Source organism: Planococcus citri, chromosome 1 (genome assembly GCF_950023065.1).
Source record: "Planococcus citri chromosome 1, ihPlaCitr1.1, whole genome shotgun sequence".
Taxonomy (NCBI): domain Eukaryota; kingdom Metazoa; phylum Arthropoda; class Insecta; order Hemiptera; family Pseudococcidae; genus Planococcus; species Planococcus citri.
The window spans coordinates 39,995,537-40,018,921 of NC_088677.1; the positions used below are offsets into that span (position 1 = coordinate 39,995,537).

A 23,385-nucleotide genomic window follows, 5' to 3' on the forward strand; every position below is an offset into this window, starting at 1 on the left:
AAATATCTGAACTTTCAATATAGTGAAAATTGAAGTGGGGGAAGAGGCCCCGGAGAGGTGTGGATGAGGGTAGCACAAAATTGAACTTCATATTCGTGTTCGGGGTGTTCGTTTCATATGGAAACGACACCAACATTATGAAAATATCTGAACTTTTAATACTCGTATAGTAAAAATTGAGAAGGGGGCAGAGGCCCTGGAGGGGTGTGGATGAGGGTAGCATAAAATTGGACGTCATATTCGTGTTCAGGAGGTTCGATTCATTTGGAAACGACACCAATATTACGAAAATAGCTCAACTTTTGATATAGTAAAAATTGAGAAGGGGGCAGAGGCGCTGGAGGGGTGTGGATGAGGGTAGCATAAGATTGGGCGTCATATTCGTGTTCGGGGGGTTCGATTCATATGGAAACGACACCTTGTTTACCAAAAACAATGATTTACACCAGAATCCATTTTTAACCCCCTCTGTTGGTTTTTTCAATTTTTGACCACGGCCCACCAAAAATTTTTTTTTGAAAAAAATATATGTTTTGTAGGAGTCAAAAATACATTTAAAAATGCTATTCGCATTTTTGTGCCGAATCATGATCATTGCTAAAACGGGCACACAAAACTAAAAAACGCCATTTTGAGGAGAAAATATGGGGGGAGGGGGTTGAAATCTTTTGTGGGGATGCCTCTTATGGATGTTTACAACATACCAAAAATTAAAAAAATCGGTTCACATGGGGCTGAGAAAAAAATTTTTATTGTAATTTTAGAGAAGGGGGGGTTTCTCAAAAACGGGGGGGTCTGGGGATCTGAAACTTTCGTGACGGAAGCTGCTCAAGAGTACCAACCTTCCATGCAAATATCAACCCTGAAGCTCTCGGGGGCAAATTCACCATACTTATCCACCTATAGCCTTTCATTTTGCAACTAGAAAAATTTTTTTAAATGTAAATGAATGCTTCCAAACCAAAAAAAAGTGTTCCTTGTGGTCAATGATATGGTATAAAAAATTCAAAATCAGTTTAATTCATTAAATAGTACGTATTTCCCCAAAAATCTGTTTATGCAGTAGCAAAAAATTGCGCTAGTCTAATAATTCGCACACCACTGTAACCATACCCATACCCATACAGAAAAACTCATGCAAAAAAATTTCCGCTTTTCAAAATTTCAATCGTGGTAATATAAAATGCCAAACACAAACGAAATAATTCTAAATAACTAGACAAAAGATTCAAAATAACGGTGAATCGGGTTTTAAAAAATACCGTAGACTAGCGTTTCATAAAATTAAAAAAAAAATTAATCAACTAAAATCTCTCCATAGCGGTGAATTTCCACGGTGCAGTAATTTGAAAAAAAAAAAAAAAAAAACGTATTTCATCGAAGCAAAAATGACCCAACATCAAAAGGAATTTTAATAATGTAATGATGAAAGGATCTACCTACGTAATATTGCAATAATTCAGTTGTCGATGTCGTTGACGTTATTATTCATCTTATTCTGCCGTTTATACAAATATAGGTATGTACTATAGGTATCTGGACCCAATACATGCCTATAGATATAGTCACTTTTTTCAGAAAACAAACTATGAAATATGGTCAAATTAAAAAGCAATATTTAATTTACTTCGCCGGGTATAGGTGTATAGGTAGGTACTAAAAAAGCTCAACTAATATACTTAAATGTAGTAAGAGAGTAATGTGAACAAAATGATGGCAAATCTGTAAGTTGATTTCTTGGAGAAATCATTTTTGTAGGTAAGTATGTTTTAATGCTTTATGGCATGAATATAAGAATATGTATTGTTATTACAACTAAGGCTATTATCAGATGCAATGTTAGCCAGTCACGCATTTCCGCTTTAAAAAGTTACCCATTCGAACAAAATGTAATACTTTTCTCATTTATCGTCGGAATACAGACCTCTAATAAAAATCAAGAGAAAATATACTGCAAGTATTTCAATTCATTTTTTCAAAATTGCTACCAGCTATACTAACTCAGCTTACTACGAAAATAAACTAGGAAACTTCAAGATTATGTGAACTACGTTACCGTGTTTTTTATCAACATATTTTCATTGAAAAATACACAGAATGAACCAACGCAGAAAAAAAAGACATTCGTTTTATATAGTACCTACGTTTGTAAGATAGTTTGAATATTTTTCTACGTTAATTTATATTAAGTTATACCGACGAAAGCTATGCAATTTGCAGTACATGTAACTCAGTACTTTGTACTCTGTGCTCTGTGCAGTGTGCATATTCAAGCGACTTCTTTTTTTCCGCAAATTACTTTTCAAAAACTGTTTACATTTGTAATAGGAACAACAACGAAGTAATTAAGTACCCACTATCAGTCAAGCACTCGTACATAGGTTACCCATGTAAAAAGAGGAGTATAATACCCTACATTTTGTTTCTTTTGATCAAAAAAACAAAAAAAAAAAAACTCGATCAGATGAGGATTAAAATTTTTTGTTTGTATTTAAAGGATATTCGTAAGTGATAATCTGTAAATTTCAGATCAACCACACATAAATTGGCATTGGTTTTCGAAATTTCAGTATGCTTGGTTGCCTAAACATCAGACTCTTGGAGCAAGAACATCTATTGTTTTGAATAACTAGTTTTCTTTTTCAATTTCACTTTGATAATTTATGAGGAGTTATCGTAACATGCGTTCGCAAGTTCTCTTGTAGGTACATTTTTTTTTTAAATGGCAAAATTGGAAAAAATTAAGACGAATTCAACTTGATCCCTAATACACGATTCAGACATGTGTACATACTACATAGCTACTTTAATATGATTGATTGTGAGTTTATCTATCTGTACCTACCGCGCAGAAAGGGCATTGTATACCTTATTGTGAAGCATCCGCGATGTTCGTAATAAGTCATCGTATTTGGCATTGGCAAGGTGTGGTCACTTGTCTTATTATAATTTGTTCTGATAAAAATAATACGGATTACCTATACTTGGGTATACGAAAAAAATGACGAGCAATTTTGAAGAAATTTATTTTTTTTAGCATTTAGTTTAAGAAATTTTAAATTATTTTGTGCGATCTTCGCCTCGCTTACGCCAAGTGATTTTTTAAAAATTTCTCAAACACCTGGTACTCTTCTGGTCTTTTTGAAAAAGAAGTTGGGGCCATTGCTATGGCATGAAAGCCGATTCTGAGATTTTTCTAATTTTGCACAGCTGAAAATTTCGAAATCTTTTTTTCTGCATTTCTGCACGTAGCAAAGTTTTCAGAAGTATTTTTGACTTCGTTGAGCTCGTTCCACTTACTTATGTATATTTATGTACATTACAAAAACTGTACCATACTTTTTTGTTCAACTACTTTCTCGCAAAATACTTTAAAATACCTATATTGTATTCTCATGATTGAGAATATGAACACACTCAAAAAACAAAAGAAACTCAAGTACGTAATGCAGGTATATATATGTAGATACACATTAAGGTACCTTTCGTTACAAACGGGTTAACTCTTGTTTACTGCGCAGCGTCTGTTTTCGAAATTAAATATTAATTAATAAATACCAAGACTGCATTCAAACAATAAGATTTTGCACAGGTACTAGCGCTCCACCGAGACGTATTTATTTTTCGAAAAAAGAATTGCCACGATCCAAGACTGTACAGTGCACGTAATTCAGCGCTTTGAAGTCTTAAGTTGAAAATTTCATTAATCTAAGCACCTTTAACTGTAATTAGTTAAGATTACAAGGGATTGTACGTATTTTAGTTTCTTCCTTTGATAATAGAATTTATTTTAGGCCGTAATTATAGGACGTTTAAAAGAAAGACGTAATATTCGTTTAATGCTGTTTATATAGTAAGACGTATAAATAAATATTATGCTAATTTTTGTATTCCCGCAAAAATTGAATCAAAAAATTCTTCTTTCACGTTTTGAGAACCACCGCTTATTAACATTTTAATCCTTTGTTTTGAAGATTAATATAGGCTTGTTTGAAAATACCTATCAAGATGTCAAAACAATGATCTTCATCGTGATGAATTACCTTTAAAAAATTTCGATTTTTTCGAAAATTAACTCGCATTTCTCAGCAATGGACAGCGTCAATTGGCCAATGGAAGGTAAGCGTAGGTATTAAGTGAGTTAAAGTTTTAAGTTTATCGAAACTACATTAAGTAGGTAGATATATATCATGTGTACCACTGTACCTGTACCTCTGTATTCGCCCTTTTTAGTGTTTCATTAGATACACTATTGAACACCATCGCAGTACATTTACCTTTAGAACACCACATATTGACGCGATTCAACCATAGTTCTAAAATGCCTCCAGGCTACCGTGGAATAGTACATATATGTGAAGCAAGTAGAGGTACGAAGCTGCGCGTTCGAGCTTGTATAAAATGCAGCATAGTACTGTAGTTTTACCCATTTTGTTGAAGCTAAACAAGAAACGTATAAGAATGCGGAAATGGATTTTTTTGAAGGACAGTTACCTACTACTTGGATACGATATTGCGAATGAGCAATTTAGAACTCGACGAGTAAGAAGTATCACCAGCAATCTAGCATTCCCAGTTACACATATTTCGATAACTACCTACTACCTACTCGTAGGTACTTTAATAGGTAGTTTTGCAGCAATTGGGTTTTGAAAAAGTATATAGGAATCAGAGCATGTGCTGGGTTCAATGAATAGGTAATTTGGCCCTGATCCTCGGATTTTGAAACTGGAAGTGATTTCTGTGAGTCAAAAGCCTCCCTGATGAGATTTTTAGATCAATACTTTAACCCTAATCCCTACAATTATTCTTTATCCGATCTTTTATCATTTCATCAATCGTTTCGTGCGACTTTGGAGGTCAATAACTAATAGTGACCAAGTTTTCAGCATCGTTTTTTTTTTTTTGGTTTAAGGTTTTTCCATTTTATCAATGTTTTTGTGAGTGATTATAATTGAATTTTACATTCAAGATGTTGTTTTAATCAATTTTTTAAACGGCCTGTGTTCTTCAATTTTGATTTCAACCTAAAAAAAAAATGTCTACTCTGTTATAGGGTACATCATCGCGAGCAAATGAACACGCATGCAATTCTATGGGACGAGAAGAGGTAGATAATGTATGTAGTAAGTAGGATGTTTCTCAATTCGAATGTTGGATTTTTCCTTTAGGTACCTATACCTAAGTATAACTTACAAAATTTCTCCGCGGTAAAGTCAGACTTGTCCGATAGATCGAGTTCAAAATTACTCCTCTCTGAAAGGATATCAAAAACTTTATACTCTCGTATGTACATATAAACTATACTATTAGAAAACGGGTACTCAACATTACATTCTATTGAACTGTGAATAAGTGCTCAACATTAACGTCAACTCTAAACGATGGATTTTATTCGGATTTTTCCGTTTCTATTCGGTTATTACATTTTAACCAAATTGAACCACGCCTATAGAAATACGGATACTAAACTAATACCACTATCGCCATACTTTATAATCGGGAACCGCCTCCCAAGCTAGATTATATGGTATCTTTGGTGGAAATAGAAAATAATTTTTCTTTTTGAATTTACCTTCGAAGCATCTTTCTTTCTTTTTTTTTTTTTTTTTTGGTTTATAAATTTTATGTTTAAAACGTATGCATGGGAAGATGAGTGTATGTATAGTAGGTGCTTCTATATCTTTTAGCAGATTTTTTCCCTATTTTGCATCTTGTAAACGTCTTCATTCGTACTTGGATAGGTCTATTTTTTGCATAAGAATTCATATTTTTTGCAAAACCTAGGTACTGTAAAATAAGAATGAAAAACCGTTTGTGGTCAAGTTTTAAAAGTTTGAAATGAATCGAGAGAAAGACCGTTTGCGATAGTAAATACCGATTCGTTGGCTAAATAAATGAATGAACTCGAGAAACACGTGTATAGGTTAGGTAAGGTATCATGCAGCCCGAAGGCTCCTTAGGGTAATGTAATTTCTTTTCGGTTCCGTTAAAATATTTAGGTAGATAGTTAAGTACCCCTGTTGAACGTGTGAAAAATTAGATATAGAATGATACCTACGTTTTCCATTTCACAAATCATATCGAAAAAAGGAAAATTGGCGATGAATTAGTTCGGCGTAAGCATGGTTTTACGTCTATAGAGAAAGAATGTAGGTACACGAGCAAATTTGGTAGAAAAAAATCACACACACGCACGAAAGAATAGAGCACCCATATACCACATGGATACGCAAACGTGGCAATATAACTTGACTTCTTGCTATTTAGCTAAGAAGTAGGTGCGATAAATTAAGTTTTTCCCCCACATATGAGCTTAAGCGCGCGTATATCTAATGCAATTTATTATTACAAAATACAATTGCAATTAACCGCACGTGTTGGGTTTTTATAAGAGGTCTAGCTATTCGTTTAAGCATCCGAGAAAAATTGTATAACGAACATTTTCAAATAAATTGCCGTCAAAATATAATTCAAACTTTCAAAAAGATTCTTTCTATAGGTTGAAACGGGAAATGGCGAAGAGAAACGTTAAAGTTTTACTCGTAATATGTATAATATGGAGTATGGGGTGGCTATAAAATCTTTTATAATAACTGCGCCGCTCGGCTCCTGCTCCGCGCCGCGCCGCGCCGCGCCGCCGAGTATATGTTTACACCGATTCTCTATGCTGAAAACGCAGCCAACACAACGCTTAAAGCTTCATGCATTCAGCATTCACAGAGGGATCTATCCTCTTTTCATAAAACTGGCCACCCATCTTTTAATTTATCAGATATTTCAGGCGAATAAGTTTTGAAGTTTAACCTTCGCAGATAATTTTACAAATTATATTAACGCTTTTTCTGCAGCGATCCGTTTCGTCCGCATAAACTTCGCCGGCGTGAATTCTGCTGCTGCTTTTTCACAAACGCATGCACACGCACATTTCATGAAAATGCACACGCGTATAGGTAGAAGAGGTATATAGTTATAATCCAAAAGCAGTCGGAAAACCGCCCAACTTTAAATAAATGGCCATTTACATTAGCGCAACCCAGCAATTTGGCTACCGACTTGATTTCACAATTCCAAATTAACGCGTAATTCATTTTGGCCTAAAAACACACGCGCAAACAATTACAAAACTCGAACACGTATTTTTCGCGTTCGGTTTCCCATATCATCGAAATAAACAAGCCCATGACGCAACTTCCATTCCAATACAGACGCCCGTTATAGTTACCAAATACCTACCTATGTACCTTTTATATGTGTACTGGATAGAGGTACTTGGTATACCTAATTGAATTAATCTGATAATTATACCGAGTCCAGCCCAAAAATCTGATTTACTTAATTATACGAGTAAACAGACAGAATAATTATACAGATATAGACTGGAATTCAAAATGAGACGCCTATAAAAAATCCTATAGTTACCTACTGGAAATTTTATTGAAAATGAAAGCTTGCAGTTTCGAATTTTATTACAAATTTTCAAGAAAATTCCTTCATAATAGATCACCAAAGTTATACCTAGTGCTCTTTTTTTGAGCACATGTTCTCTCTTATACTTACTGTTTCAAGATTCACAAACCAGTTTTGTTTTTATTTGTTTTTTTATTTCAACTTCCTGGGCTGTTGAAAGAAGAAAAACTAATGTCTGTCCAATAGATGGACCTAGGAAAAAGTTTCCTTATACTGCGCATCCAGTGGTTTTGATGCTCTAATTCCTCGAAAAATGACCGAAGTGTTATGAATTTTGGATATGTTATTGTTGCCTACCTTTAAAGTTATAAAGAGGAAAATTTCATGTTTATGCGAGTTGCTAGCGTATCAAAAAATAAATAAAATCTCGGTTTTTGAATTGAAAAACTTATTCATAGTTCGAAAATAAAACTATGACAATTTTTTGAATGATCAAGAAAATGTGTATAATTTTTGGTGAATTTTCAAAAACCCAAATTTACTAGCTCCTAATAACCTCGTGAAACAATTTTTAAAATTTTGTAAAAAATGAAATTATAGATTCAAGTCACTCGTACATTCAATTCTCGACCGCACGAATCAATTAGGTAACGATAATTTCGATTTGTTTCTGAATCGTCATCCCATGATGAATATGACTCAACAAAAATTTAATCTTTATAAACTCGGATTATGAATTATTCAGATTCTCAAAGTCCACTACTTTTGCTGCCAATTTCATTTTCTAGTCACGTGAGAATAATATTCATAATGTCGAGCTTACGTATGATATGATTAAATCTTCAGCTATTGATGTTACTTTCAACGTCTCCTGAATCGACTTGAAATTGCTGGAGACTCGACAGATAGGTTCAAAAATGGTGGCAACCGATGAGAGGATGGGGGGAGCGGGAGGTCGACTCTAGAAGACAGAAGAAGTTTTGAATGATTTATAACAAAAATATGAGTGGTTTTGGAATTTTTTTCAAATTCAAGGTTTAGCTTGTTACAAAATGCACTTTTCAACGCATCATCTCGGATTTGCGATTCACTTGAACTAATTGACCTATAATGTTGAACTTAAGCTTCCTTTATAGTGGCGATAAGCTGGCAATAGAAAATTTCTACAGAAAATCGTGGAATTTTTTCAAACTCAATTTTAAGTACTTTTGAACCTCTAAACTTGTAAAATAATAACATTTCTTATAAATTCTGATGATTATTCACTTTAATAAAAAGTTTTCAATCTTCATCTCATTCATCACTTTTCTATGGAAAAGTTGAAAAATTTTGACTTTTCCATAGAAAATTGATAAAATTCCACAGCCAGTATGAATGCTTCCATTTGAATGTACACATTTGTCTTTTCTGTAGAAAAATTCCACGGCCACTATAAAGGAAGCTTAAGACACGATTACATTTTATTAGCTGCCGAAGTTGATTGCAATGCCTTCTGAGGAGATTACAGTTTCTAATTTTCGTAATTTTCACTCAAATTTGGTGAAGTTTGGAAGGATGGCACACATGGACCCCTGCCAAGGCCAAGGGTAATTTTTGAATTTGTGCCGAAATGCACATTTTAATATTCAAATCGTCATCTTCCTTCAGAGGTATTCTCGACTTTTGAAAAAAAAACACTCAAAACGTCAAAACAGAAAAACTATTCATTATCTCGAAGATTCGCAAAAACATTCCAACTGCACTAAACGTATCTACAAATACCATACATGATTTTGTACACTCATTCGATACAGCCCATTTCCCTCCTGAAAAACACACTGAATATGTTGCTTCCACAAAAATTAAAAAATTATACTCGCTACGTGTATCTGCCTAGTACCTACATTCGTGGAAACCAAAACATTTTAGAATATTCATATTTATGAACTATAGGTAAAGGTATGTATTTATAGGTTGGAAAATCAAAACTGAGCTGAAATGTATTTCTTTTACGTTGTTACCTACGTATAATTTCATCAATTAAATGTACGTAGGTAGCCTAGTTCACTTTTTCAGTGAAAATTGCAGAACAGTACAATTCCGCGGAAAGTATTAAATAAATACGCGAACATGCATACAATACGCTCAACAAAAACACGAAATACGTTCGTATTATTGCATAATCGAGCGCCGGAAATAAATAGAATACCTACTCGTAAAAACAGACTCATTCTATGAAACCATAGACTAGGTAGGTAGTTATAATGTGAAAATCCAGCGATGGTGTGCATAACTTACGCATAACTAAAACATATTCACTAACCATAAACATATAGGTAGGTAATGTATAATAATTATTCACTCACTTTTGGATGTGCTCTTCTAGGAAAAGCTACTTTTGGATCGATCTGTAAACAGAAAGAAAAAAAGACATATCAATTACTTATTCGTGAAAACGTTTGGAAAAAACACAAATCATCAACACGTTTCCATTAGGAAAAAAGTTCAACTTCAACATCTTTCTAAAAAGCAATCGGCCGCAAATTTAAAATTTTCACTAACAGATAAGTTGTAAAAAAAAAAAAAACCTAGAAAAAGAGTTCATTTTTTTTGTAAATCGTCAGCTGAAGGTTTTAGAGGAAAATGCGGCAACTCGGATAGGCTTGGCGTGACGGCTTTGATGAATACTTATAGGGCCCGAATCGTATCATTTATCATAACGTCAGTGCTACTGCTACTATTTCTCCTTCATCCTTTTATGATTAATATTCTGACAAAATGTGAACTAAGTAGTAAGTTTTCTACAACAAAATGAACGCTAGACTCGATCTTTACTCTCGATATATTTCACACAAAATTCGTTTTCGTGTCGTTAAAAAAAAGGTAGGGTACGAATAAAAAAAATTGGTAAAAAAGCCCAAAACAATATGAATAGATACTAGCTGAATAACGAAAAAACAATAGGTAGATACAGACAATAACTGCTGATTAATATTGACCACTGAAGCCAACTAGGCATGATTCTTAAATTCTCGATAAATATTTTGTATTTAATAAAAATATTATATTATCTGCTATTACGTACATTATTTAATTGTCGAACTCGAGCAATGAAATCATAGTGACTTTAGGTTGGAGGGAGGGGGTGGTATGAACTTCACACGAGATCTGCCACAGACTAAAATTTACTGAACAGAATAATCATTCTATGTATCCCCGCTGCTCTTTTCATTTCACAAAGTGCTAATCTGCAGCACCAGCTAATTTAAAAGCGCTAAAATTCTTTGACATGACTTCCCGTCACACTTGCATAAAATTTGGTTTAAACTTTCCCTAATCTGACCTGTATCTTTGAAATACAGACATTTATTTTTTTCTTTCATCAAATATAAATGATCAATTACAAAAAAAGGCTCGTAATAAAATAGACATTTTTAAAAACATCGGGTACTTCAAGATGAACAAATACTGACTTTTTAAAAGCATACCTAATTATGAGTAATAATTCATGAATTCAACAAAATTATAAATTTTAACGCAGTATTTCAAACTTGAAGAGAACTTTTCTTACGAAACTATTTGTATATGAAAGTTTTCGAATCATAAACCAAATACTTGCACACAAACAAAATAAGCGATAGACCACCCACCACGCGGTTGCTACAATTCACATAAAATTTACCACTGTCAAACGTATTAAGTAGGTATAGCTAAATTAAATACCTATTTAAACTAACGATTAACAATGAGTAACGAAGAGACGAAAGGTGATGCGAAGTCTTACTCGGAAGATTATTAATGCTGACATGGTGAATTAAAAATGAAAACATATAACGAGAAAGGGTGGTACGTCTATGTTGAGCAAAGAAATATTTAAAGGCATGAAGATAATATTCATAGAAAACTTGTACCATATGCAGAAATTTATTTTGATTCCAACGAAAGTTGGATTCTTGGTAGAAAAATGTCCCCAATATTTTGGTAACCAAATATTCAACTGCTCGAATTGATTTTTGAAAATTTGGTGCACTCGTATAATATATATATATCTATATTATGTAGGTCATTCCAAGTTGAATCGCCGAAGTTTTTGCACTTGAGCAGTCAATTTATACGATTTCGACTTTTCATTTAAAAAGTCGTTTTTTCTTGTATGCTTTGGAATTTTTCAAATCGAAAATACGAAAGAAAGCCCTCTGAATTTTTTGATTTGTTAATCAGCGTAACCTTATACTACATATGTACTTGAGGTATTTTTTCAGAATTTTTGGGCATGGATGCGATGAGAAATATCAGTTTTCTAGCCAAGTTTTGGTTCCTATTCCTAAAAAGATGATTTTGCAGTCAATGTGGAGCGTACAGAAAGATTTTAATTTTATCCTTATAGCTTCGAAATCCTATCGAAAATAACCTGAAAACGCATCGTCTTAGCAAACACCACCCACCAAATAAATCTTCCGTTGAAATCAATGAAACCGAATAAAACTATTGGTGACCCACCCCCCCCCCCCCCCACCTCCACGAAGTAAGTTAACTTTTGTCATGATACTTATATTAAAACAAACACTTTTTTTATTCAAGAAAAATTCACTTTTTAAATAAATTTGTATACAGACATTTTCCATTTCAATTAATCAACAGTTTCCACTCGTATTTGAGATAAAATTTATCCGCACGTTTTTCAATCAACTGAAAATTCATAACAACTCAACCGATGGCATAACAAATCATCACAATAAGCACCTCAGAGTTGAAAAAAAAAATAACAAAAACGTAGGTAAGTAAATTAAATGACTTTCTACAGCTTATGTGAGTGAAGCCGAAATATAAACTCTTTTAAAACCGTAATCAAAAACATTCGAAATTCCAAGTTTTACATAAAAGAAACTGGTAATTTACTTTTTCGTGCCAGGCTTTTAGATAACAACTCTCGCAAAAAACTGAATGAACATTATCCCACTCAGAACACTTGATCAACAATAAAAACTTTTCAACTTCCTTTTCTCGCAAATTCCTTTGCTTTATCTCGTAGTGAAGGTCGTCTTAAACGAACCAAAAACACCACCGCAACTTGCGAATGTTTTTAAATTATTGCCCAACTTTTCTAACATAACCATATAATTTCGTTTTGATAAAGCCACAAAATTCTTATTATCGCTGTCATCAGTATAATTAGCAAACACCGATAGATTCGAGTAAACTATTATTTTTAACGCGTTGTCGAAATTTTATATCGACGTCTCGTAAATAAATCTTTTAATAGCACTGGATTCAGACATTGTCAAATGAGCAGCGAAATTTCATCGCGTAATCAAATTTTAACGGGAGTAAAGTACTTACGGATTTAAATACTTAATAAACAGCTAAAATAAAAGTCGGGCTGTCACTTTGCGGATACTACTCAGGTCCACCTATATAATACATATGTATTTGCAGACCGGCCGCATCATTCAAATTAAATGACGATCTAATTTCAAAGTTTGTGCTTAGGTTATACGCAATCTCGCTGTTTTTTCACTACTTATTTACATAACACTTGAATTTGAAAATCTAATTACGGGGCTCATGAGGTTGATCTATGCGGAAATGAACAATTTGCTCTAGCTGGATCTTACCCCGTATGGTTGTCAGGGTAGGCAAATATAACCACTACCACATAGATGCAATTGGTGCTACATAGTAATGTGTAATACGAAAGATTTTAATTGAAGAGCTCTATTCCAAAGTGGGTTAAGTCATTTTTTACACCAAAAAATGCGTTTAAAATTTTTGTTGCTAAAATTTGTTCTGTTTCGAAAGGTCGGTGCACCTTTCCTTTCTTTGAACATAGAACAATTGCTTGTAGAAAAAATCACTTTAAAAAATCGATGACTTGACTCACTTTTGAAGTAAAAATCTTCGTAAAACGTGTTAAATGACTTAACCCACTTTGGAATAGAGCTCTTCAATTATATTGGGTATCAATGCGTATAGATCACCTATATGTACTTCCATTTTAAAGCATCTTGAATGAATATGATTGATACAAATATTTTCAGAGTCGACGTCTCACCAGATCCATTCAAACCTCGTACTGTCCATAGCACTGATTTAAAGCTTGGAAAATCACGTTACGCTTGAAATTCTACTTGCAAAATGTGCACACCTTTCTAACATAATCTTGTTTCAATTGCCCTTAATCTATGCTTCAAATGATGAAAATAATAAATGAAGAATAGGTATATGTATGTACCTTGTTGTTCAAGGAGGTACATAACTGGTAATTCGTATACTTACTTCCTAGAACACAGAAAAAAAATTAAAACGAAACAAGAACAAAGCCCAACTAACCAATTGAACTCTGAATGCAATTAATTTCAACATTTCTTTCGTGATTTTTTACCTATCACTGTTCTCAAGCGTATCGTTATAATCTCGCAGCTGCGGGAATTTTTACGTTCATACAGTTTTCCTGGTTTTCATTTAGGCTTAGCCTCCCAGATTAGAAAATTAAATGAACTTTTAATGAATTCTAAACGATTCGAGCGCAGAATGAACAACTTTTCGAATAAAACGTTTTTATCAGAGCGCAAAAAAGAGAGGAAAAAAGTTACTTCGGTATAATTTCGCAGTTTTAATAGATAGGTAATTTGACATATTGAAACGTCAACAAATTTCTATCATAGGTAATTGTTTCGCAGCCGAATTGAAAATAAACCATTTATTTTCCAAGACAACGACTTGACGTAATTTTATGACTATTGTTGAAGCGAGTAGTCTTAAATTTCACGAATTTGTACTGCCAGATATGCTCGGTAAAACGTTAATTTGAAACAACAATAGGACCAAATGAATATAATTTCAACGGATAACTCATTTTGCTGCGAAAATAGTCAAATATATTTGACGTTTTATCGACTCTAATACTGCCGTGATACTCGTTACTACTGCCTCTTTTTCTTTGAACTCTGGACATAACACTCGTCGTATTAGGAGACATAAAATCATGACGATTCAAATGATAAGGGTTGCGAAATTGTCACGAAATTCCCTTCAATTGGTGCGCTACTACGTCTTTCCTTGGCCATTCTTTTCTCTCCTTTTTACATTGTTCGCAAAACCGCACACTGCTCAAATACGATTACTACTTCCATTGTTCGGAACTAAAATACACCTAGATTTAAATTAAATATCGCAATATTACCAAATACAGCTCCTATTACAACCGAATAAAATGTTCGGTAAAAAAAAAGAATACATATATTATAGTTTGTGATTTAAATCGTGCATGGATAGATGCCTGTATTCGTTTATTGCTCCCCTTTCTGTTTTTCAAAGCTGACTTAACAGGGTTGGTATGAATTGAATTTTTGGCTAAAATAGCTGAGTAATTATTCGGAAATTTTTTATATGCATTTAAAAAAATGTGTACGATAATCTGAAGAAATATTTGAAAAAATGGATAGGGCTTCAAAAGGAAAAAAATTCCATTACCTACATACATATTAGGTAGGATAGGTAGCTGGTAGGTATGTATAATCGTTTGCTTACAATGAAATTTTGAAAAGGCGTTAAAGCCTGAACTTGGTGGGTTAAAATATGTTTTTAATTTTTTTTTAAGTGATTTTGAGCATTGGTAATCTTTTAAATTTTATGCAGGTAGGTACTACCCTTAATAACATCGTTCATTTTTCAAAAAACTCGTTTTCTGAATCATTTTTCAAATTGACGAACGATCTCTTTTTTTTCAAAACCGACTCGTAACTTTTTCACGTTACATCTTACGCAAAATCTTGTTTAATCAAATTTTGTTCACTTTTTAGCCCACTTCCCACTCCCATTGTCAAAAATTCATCACAACTTTTGCTCTTGGAATACCTACCTATTATTTACTTCTTCATTTTTCAAGATGAGCACATACCAATGTTTGTCTGAAGTTTTCTTCATTGAAAGGTACCTACTTGGTAAAGTTGATAAAGTTGATACCTATAACTTAATTACGTACTTTTCATTTTCGTCACTATACGTCTATATAGGTACTATAAGTAGGTATACGTACATTGTTGAGTACATATGGAAGTATTTATGTAATTTATTTCATCTTGGTTTTACTCATAGTATGTAACTTATAAGAAAAATCAAACACTAAAGGCCTGCACACATCTTTTGTCTTATCTACCCTAATGCGTGAAAATTCAGAAATTCCCAGCAGAAAAATCCAAAGACCTTAGTCAGCACTTTTACAAATGCGTATGGGTGCGTTATAAGTGGTAAAAATTCACTATATTACACGCCTGTTGTAACATTCTTTCAACTAGAAATAAGGAATTTCAGTAACGTATAAAACGTTATATTGGAGAAGCATCTCGTATTACAAATTACTTTTCATTTCCGTGTTACCTCGTTTTCTTTACATTTTTTCCTCTTTTTCTCATAAAGTGTATCCACAGGGTTTGAGAATTTTCGCTCTAGCGAAACGTACGCGCACGCTTGATCACTAATTTACTCGCATTGAATGGAGCGTACGATTCTTATCCAAGTTATTTGTACACATACACATAGGTATTCTATACAGCTTGAACATCTGACGCTGAATAAATGCGTGATTTGGACGAGAAAACGTATGGCCATGGCCTGCGGAGCAAACTGCAAATTGTTTGCTGAGGAAACCGACAATGCAGATACAAAATTCACAAGGAAGCAGCATACCGATTGAATAATAAAACTGCCACGAAGATGGTAAAATGATTTTTACAAACTTGAATGAAGAAAATGAACGCGTTAATAAGTTTGGTGTAGTGCTACCTACCCGTACATTTTTCGAACCAATTAGGTAAATAGGTATTGAATGAAGATTAACGAATATTTTAATTAAATTTATTCCTTTCTCAACTTCTTAAGCCGAATTCAACTGAATCAAGTCGGGTAGCTTCCAAAATCTGCTGGGATTGAAACAAATACTTTTAGGGGATTTATATAGGCGTTTTCAATATCTTAAAGTTATTAACTTTGGCTCATTATAAAGTATATAGTCTTGGTCAGGGTTTTATTTTGACAAGCAAGTTAAATTCTAAATAACTGTAGGCTACTTACCAGCCAATTTCCATTATTTTTATTTTTTTGAAAATTCAATGCTCAATTGCTCACTACTCAGAAATGCTCAATAGAATTATGCGCGAATCTTGTAGTCGACGCGATGGTTTGTTACCAACTTGAGAAAAAGTACTTACATCAAATAATACTCAAGTACACAAAATATTCTCGCTTCATCGAGCCCATCATTTTTCAGTTTTTTAATCCCATCTTAGGAGCAAGTTCATTAGCACTATCGACCCCTAAATCCTTCATCCGTAAACAGGATTAAAAGTATTTTAATAAAGCGTTGGCGTAGAATTGTTTTACTTTGAAATTTTTGTCTTTGATTCATTCGAGAAAAAAATGTGTATTTTTTTCTTACCTAATACGATGTTTAAATTCGTAATTTTCAGTCAATTGAACATTAACAATTTTATTATTACATATTTCATGATGATACAAATAATCTGTAGTCTACCAGGTAGGTATTCATTGTATTCGAGCTGAAAGGTACGTTTGGATTTGGATAGGACATGGAACACTAAGGTATATTCACTTCACCAGTCATTTTGTAGAAAGTAACCAAGTGTATCTCTACCTACCAAAGCGAAGAATAAAATTCTGCTACATAATTCACAATTTCACAAATTTTAAACAACAGGAAAAGCTTTTCTCGCTGGCGTACCGTATTTTACGTAGTATATTTCGATTGTAACTTATCAATCCTTCGCGAATTTCGAATAGTCTCTCAGGTCAAAGGGTCATAACCTCTTTGAACGAAGTGAGAAAAAAGTTTCCAATATTTATGAAGGAAAGAATTTATGCATTTTAATCTTCATAATAGCGTTTTGCCTCAAACTTTTGCACGCTTCGTCGACTATACCGCAAAAGATTTTGACAACATGAAACGCCTGCGACTAATATTTGTTCTTACGAAATTAAAAATGAACAAGGAGAGTATTTTTGTTTTTGTCCTCGTATGAAAAAAATATTAGAATCATCCGGAAGTTGTATTGGGAATCAGAAAATCGAGATATCCAATTCGATAACGCCAGTGTAAGTAAAGGAACGCGGCAAGAGCTGTATGGTTGATGCTTTTACAATATTTACAAGCAAGAGATATTCTAAAGGTAGGTATTCGAAAAGGCGGACATCTGTATCGTAGATAATGAACGCTACATTCATAATTTATCTACATTACGGAGGCGAATTTGTAATAACAAATGAACAATTAAGCTGATTGTGAGCTATAAAAATTCCTCTACAGAATGAGCAAGTAAACTAACTCGATTAACAACAAACGCTGATAAGTGATAATGTTAAATTCATCGGGTTTAAGCATCGCTAATTTTGCGACAGTTTGAAAATCGAAAATTGCTTCTGGAAAAACTCGTCAACTTCGAATCTTTTTAAACAACTTTTCCGATAGATTGTAAAATGGATTGCAGATTGTAAAATCCAGTGCATTTCAACGTAGGTAGGTACTCGTAGTTTTGCTGAACAGAAATGTAAGAAGAGGAATATTTACTGCTAGCTTCATTGTTTTTCTATTTTCACTGCTGATAAGGTTGAACTAAAAATTCAAGATACGCATAGGTAGAGGTATCTACTCGTAAGTAATGTTAATGTTGAGAAAGCAAGACTTTCAGTTGAATTTTACACTCAAATATTTGACACATCATACAACAGTTTTTCAAAACATTCTACAACACTTCGCTCGCAAAAAGCCTGCTGTAAAAAATTAACGCCGATTTCATATTATGGTTTTGGATTCGTTAATAAGCCTACTATTGTTCAAATTACTCACACCGACCGACGCGACGCAGCGAAACATTTCAAACAAGAGCAGTTTCTTTCGTCACATAAATTTATTGTTAAGAAACGATACCTTATACTTACTTAAAAGTTCATTTAAAGGGCCGTAAATTTTTCTAAAACTACAGGGAACGCCATCGTTGTTAAAAAGGAGAAAAAAACGTAGTAAATAATACGGCCATTTATTAAATGAGATATCACGCAATATAAACTTGTATACATATAGATATAAGAGTCTTTTGTAATATTGTTCAGCGTTGCGTGAATCACTGATAATGTGAAGCATCTTCCTCACCCATTTACAAATTTCTCACACAGCATAGAGAAATACTATTGAAACAAGATGAGTGAGAAAAAAAATATTATAACGCTTAAAAAAAATAACTGAAACTCGTTCAGCTAAGAACGTGTTAATTTTTTAAAAATCACCTTTGTGAAATCTTTTTCATCTTTTATTTTTTTTTCTTTTGCTTTTTCTGTTCTTTTTTTTTACCTATTTAGCAAATCCGAGAAATTTGTGAATTGAAATGTTTCCAAAATTAATTAACGGTCGAGTTAATGAAAGTATCTAGTGGATGAGAGTTATTGCTTAAAATCCGTTATAAATTATCGTCAAGATAACTATAGGTACCTATTGTTGTATAAATTAAAATAAGTAGGTACAGATATAGTAAGTATGTAACGATAAATTATGCAGTATGATGAATGAGTAGGTGTCTATTTTTTCCTCTTCAGTAACACAGAAGTACCTAAATTTTACACACAAAAATCAATGTACCTAGGTACCTATTCGGGAATGTATCCAACATACATAAGTACATATTTGTTTGAGTTTAATTCTTACCAACATATGTGCGAAAATTAATGCGAAGTAGCTTACCAAATAGGTATGCATACCTAATTACACAAAGTAGAAAAATATCCCAAATATTAACATTTTACCGATGAAATGACTGAGGATAAACTTTGTACGTATTTAAAATGAACGTCTCTACGCATAACAATTTGACCGTCAGCGAGAATTTTCTGCTATAGTACCTATTCACACATTTCAAGTTGAAACTATACAAAATGTCATTTAAAAAGTACGAACATACCTATCTACCTTACACAGAGAGAGGTCATTCATCAGAATGATACTTGTACTTTAAAATCCAACTTTATATAAAAGGATTAAGTGAAAATATAACGGCTAATCTCATTTCATGGCAAATTATTTCAACTAAAATTTTTTATCTAAAATAGGTATTTACGCATAAGTTTACGAAATTTACTTCTCGTTTTGCATAAAAGTTCATTCGTAACACACTTTATTATTTCTACCTTAATATACTCGTAAGCAATAAACTATCCCTAGTAATCGTTAAAATCCGGAGCAAAATAAATATCAGCCATTCGCTGGTATATAAATAAAAAGCAATTCAATTAAGCACCGAATACAGACTTACATAGACAACAAAGTCGCACAATTAATCTAATTCAAAACATTAAACTTTGAACCTTTCAAGTTTTATCAGATTTTTTGTGTTTTTTTTTCTTCCAACACTGCAGAACAACAGACAGCTTTCGGTAAATTTTATCAAACGCCAATCTATTCAGATGCGAAAGTCCACGAGTTTGGGATATTTAGGCTTATCTGAGTTTTCTATAAAAATACCACCAATCTATGGCCAATCTTATACGATTTACTCTTTCGCTATCTGGCAATTTACGACATAATTAACGTTTTCTTTTTATCGCTACTTATACAATTCAAATTCGTAGTTTTTCTGGCGTAAGTAGATATATATATTTTTTTGTTGAAAAATCAACTTATAAAATTTTTTATCTGAGTCAAGATCCTTCGTTTATTGGTTTTTGGTAAAAGCGTAAAATAACGAAAGATAATCGGTTCTTTTCGATTTATAAAGCAATTTTCAAATACAAGTAAGGTAACGCTGGCTTAGAAAAAAAATAATGTTGAAAAAACTCTAAAAATTGTTCGGAAGAAGCACACTAAAGTGATAATAGTAATTTAATACAATCAATCACGCAAAGGCCACGTTTTTCCTCCAGTCAACTCGACTCTGGATACACAATATATAACCGCACCGAATGTCGAAAAGGCGCTGCATTATTCATTAAGGCGGCCATTATGAAAGCTAAAATTAGAATGTCAACGATAAACGGACCGTTTATCAAATTTACGTTCGCCAAGATTTTCCGGCTTAACATACATGGATGTTGGTGTTTCAAAAATATGAAAAAAATTCTTTTGGTTTTCTTTCTGTTCCACAATATTATATTCATTGGTGTTGCATTTGTATCAAGACACGTAAATTTAGGTTAATCATTGTTTTTCTCGCTTAAAAAATTGCGCTTTTTTAAAAAATTTAGTACCTAAGCGATATGTTTATTTTTTTCCTTCACCGTTAAATGATTCAATGAATTCAAAACTGAAAAGACTCAACACTTCGAAAATTTTAAAGTAATGGCCTCTTCAATTTCGCAGTTGAGCTAACATTGAAAAGTATAGGTGCCTACTTCGTACTTACCTACTTTTTGTATCCTCTTTTCGAGGTTCTGCAATATGACGTAATCTTATTCACAATTTTGGAACGTTAAAGAACCGATGTGTTGATTGCTCAATTTTGCGGAATGTCGACGAGTAATAAGTAAAAGTTTTCCAAATAGACGCGTTTGGTTCCAGTACGATATTGAATTCCAAAATTTTTAAATTTCTCCAGAAGGTACCTATGGAAATTGATTTGAGCAGCTAAAAAATAAAAATCAAATTGTGGTCTATTCTAGACTTTTTTTTAACGAGTTTATCGACATTGAAACGAATTCCCTAGACACCTCCAGACTCCAGTGAGTTTTTTCACCGGTACTTCTCAATTCTTCCCATTTTTCACCAAGTAAAATACGGTCAAGAAAATACCCCTCCACGGAAAAAAAAATTATGGATAATTTTTACTATTTCATACAGTAACCGGATCCCATTCAAAAATATTGCGATTTTCACTATGAGATTAGTAAATTTTACTATGAGAGTAATAAATTTTACCTAATTCTATAGGTAAAATGTATTTTTTGGCTGAGTAAAAATCACTATTATTTTTGGATTGGATCCGGTTACTATACTGAAATAGTAATTTTTATTGTTTTTTTTTCAGTGTCGAGATGTCCGCCTGGAAATCGGTTCAAATAAGCGAAGACTTAATTTTTAGACGTCCAAATTAATTTCAGCACTCGAAACGTTTGAAATTCGGTTCAAGAGATTAACATTACTTATTTTCAGGATCAGGACTAATTTTCATGATTTTTACTGAACAAATACAATTACCATGTATATATATTTTTAAATAAAAGACAAAACCCCCAAAAAATGTATAAATCGCTGAAAATGGTCGATTTGAATAAGTATTCAAAAATTCGTCAAAAATCGAAAAATCAATTTTGGCAGCTGAAATTTTGGTTATGGAGGTTTCAGACCATGTTCTTTCCAAAAAACTTAACTTTGTTCAAATTGGCGAACACTTAGAGGTTTCCTCGTTAATAATTCAGAAAACAAGCAAGACAATGAATGACTAGCGAGCAAATTCTTAATCTGTAAAAGGAATTCGAAAATACGAGTAATTCTGCAAGACAATTTTTCAGAGTGGAGACATCTACTTATCACGATTCACGAATCATTATGTTACACCGGTAGGTAAAATTTGTGAGAAATTTTAATTCACATTTGCAACTATGAAGAAACTTTCATTTACTGAAACGAAGATAAACAGAGGCTTAATGTATAGCTTTCTATTTTTCCACCAAGACGAATATGCATTATTTAAGCGCATATTTGCATTTTGAATTTGCTGACTTTGGAATAATTCAGTTTAAATAGGACGGCTTTTTACCTTTTACTTCGGAATGGGAAACATCCCAGTACAACGTGTAACTTTCTTTTTCACTCGTAAGTTGCAGTTTAACAGAATGGAAAACTGGAAAGAAAACTTTCATGTTTGAAGACAAACGTATGGTGGATAAGAAAATACAATCAAGTGTTCAGAAAGTACTGAATTTTAAATTTACGCGATGGATTTTGTCGCATACCTACCTACCTAAAGAAGCATACGTTCGATGAACGAGATTGGTAAATTTTCAGAATGCGGGCTTATTTAAAAATTACACTAGGCAACAATTTTTGACCTTTTTTTTGTTTTCGGGTTGAAAATGGGCTTAATCGATAGTTTAGACCCTAAAACAAAAAACAGAGTGGGATTTTCTAATTTGAGTTGTTTTTGTGGTCAGGAGAAATGATCAAAGTTTCAAAAATGGCCGTTTTTGCCCTATTTCACAAGTTTGTGGCGACATCAGTATTATGTTTAAAAAAAAACCAAGGTCATATTCGGATTCTACGCACTTTTTTAAGTAAACATCTTTACCGGATTTTTGATTTTCGAACATTCAAGCGCATACGGAAGATTTTCGTATGTAATACGAGATTTTTACTGTACGAGAGCCTCGCCCGCGCGAACACGGTTCCGCGCCACGATTACATCGTGGAGTAACGCCAGCGTCGCGCGCTCCAAGTTTTGAAATATGTTACAAACAAAAATCTTCCGTATGCGCTTGAATGTTCGAAAATCAAAAATCCGGTAAAGATGTTTACTTAAAAAAGTGCGTAGAATCCGAATATGGCCTTGGTTTTTTTTTAAACTTAATACTGAAGTCGCCACAAACTCGTGAAATAGGGCAAAAACGGTCATTTTTACAACTTTGATCATCTCTCCTGACTACAAAAACAACTCAAATTGAAAAACCTCACTCTGTTTTTTGTTTTAGGATCTAAACTATCGATTAAGCCCATTTTCAACCCGAAAACAAATATGCCGTTGCCTAGTGTTATCAAATGTTTCATACTATGTAATACCAAATTTTAAATTCTAAGAAAATTCTATATATTAATTACCACTAAACGATGTTATTGACTAGGTACATTCATTATATAATGCGTATACCTAACGCTCAACCTACGTGAAATTTACTTATAGTTTTGAGCTTTCCTCAAGGTGAATTTGAATAATGTGTGACCGCGATAATTTTGGGAAAAAAGTAAGTACGAGTATCTATACGAAATATTAGATAGAGCTAACA

General features: G+C 33.1%; 1 protein-coding gene across 2 annotated transcripts in view; it reads right to left on the bottom strand.

Moving 5' to 3' along the window:
- Positions 1 to 23,385, bottom strand: part of Rbp6 (RNA-binding protein 6) — a 324,961-nt gene that overhangs the window by 106,743 nt on the left and 194,833 nt on the right. For both annotated transcript variants that reach the window (XM_065344750.1, XM_065344752.1), the window contains exon 5: positions 9,756 to 9,797. In XM_065344750.1, the coding sequence (XP_065200822.1) occupies positions 9,756 to 9,797 (42 nt within the window). The remainder of the gene's footprint in view (positions 1 to 9,755; positions 9,798 to 23,385) is intronic.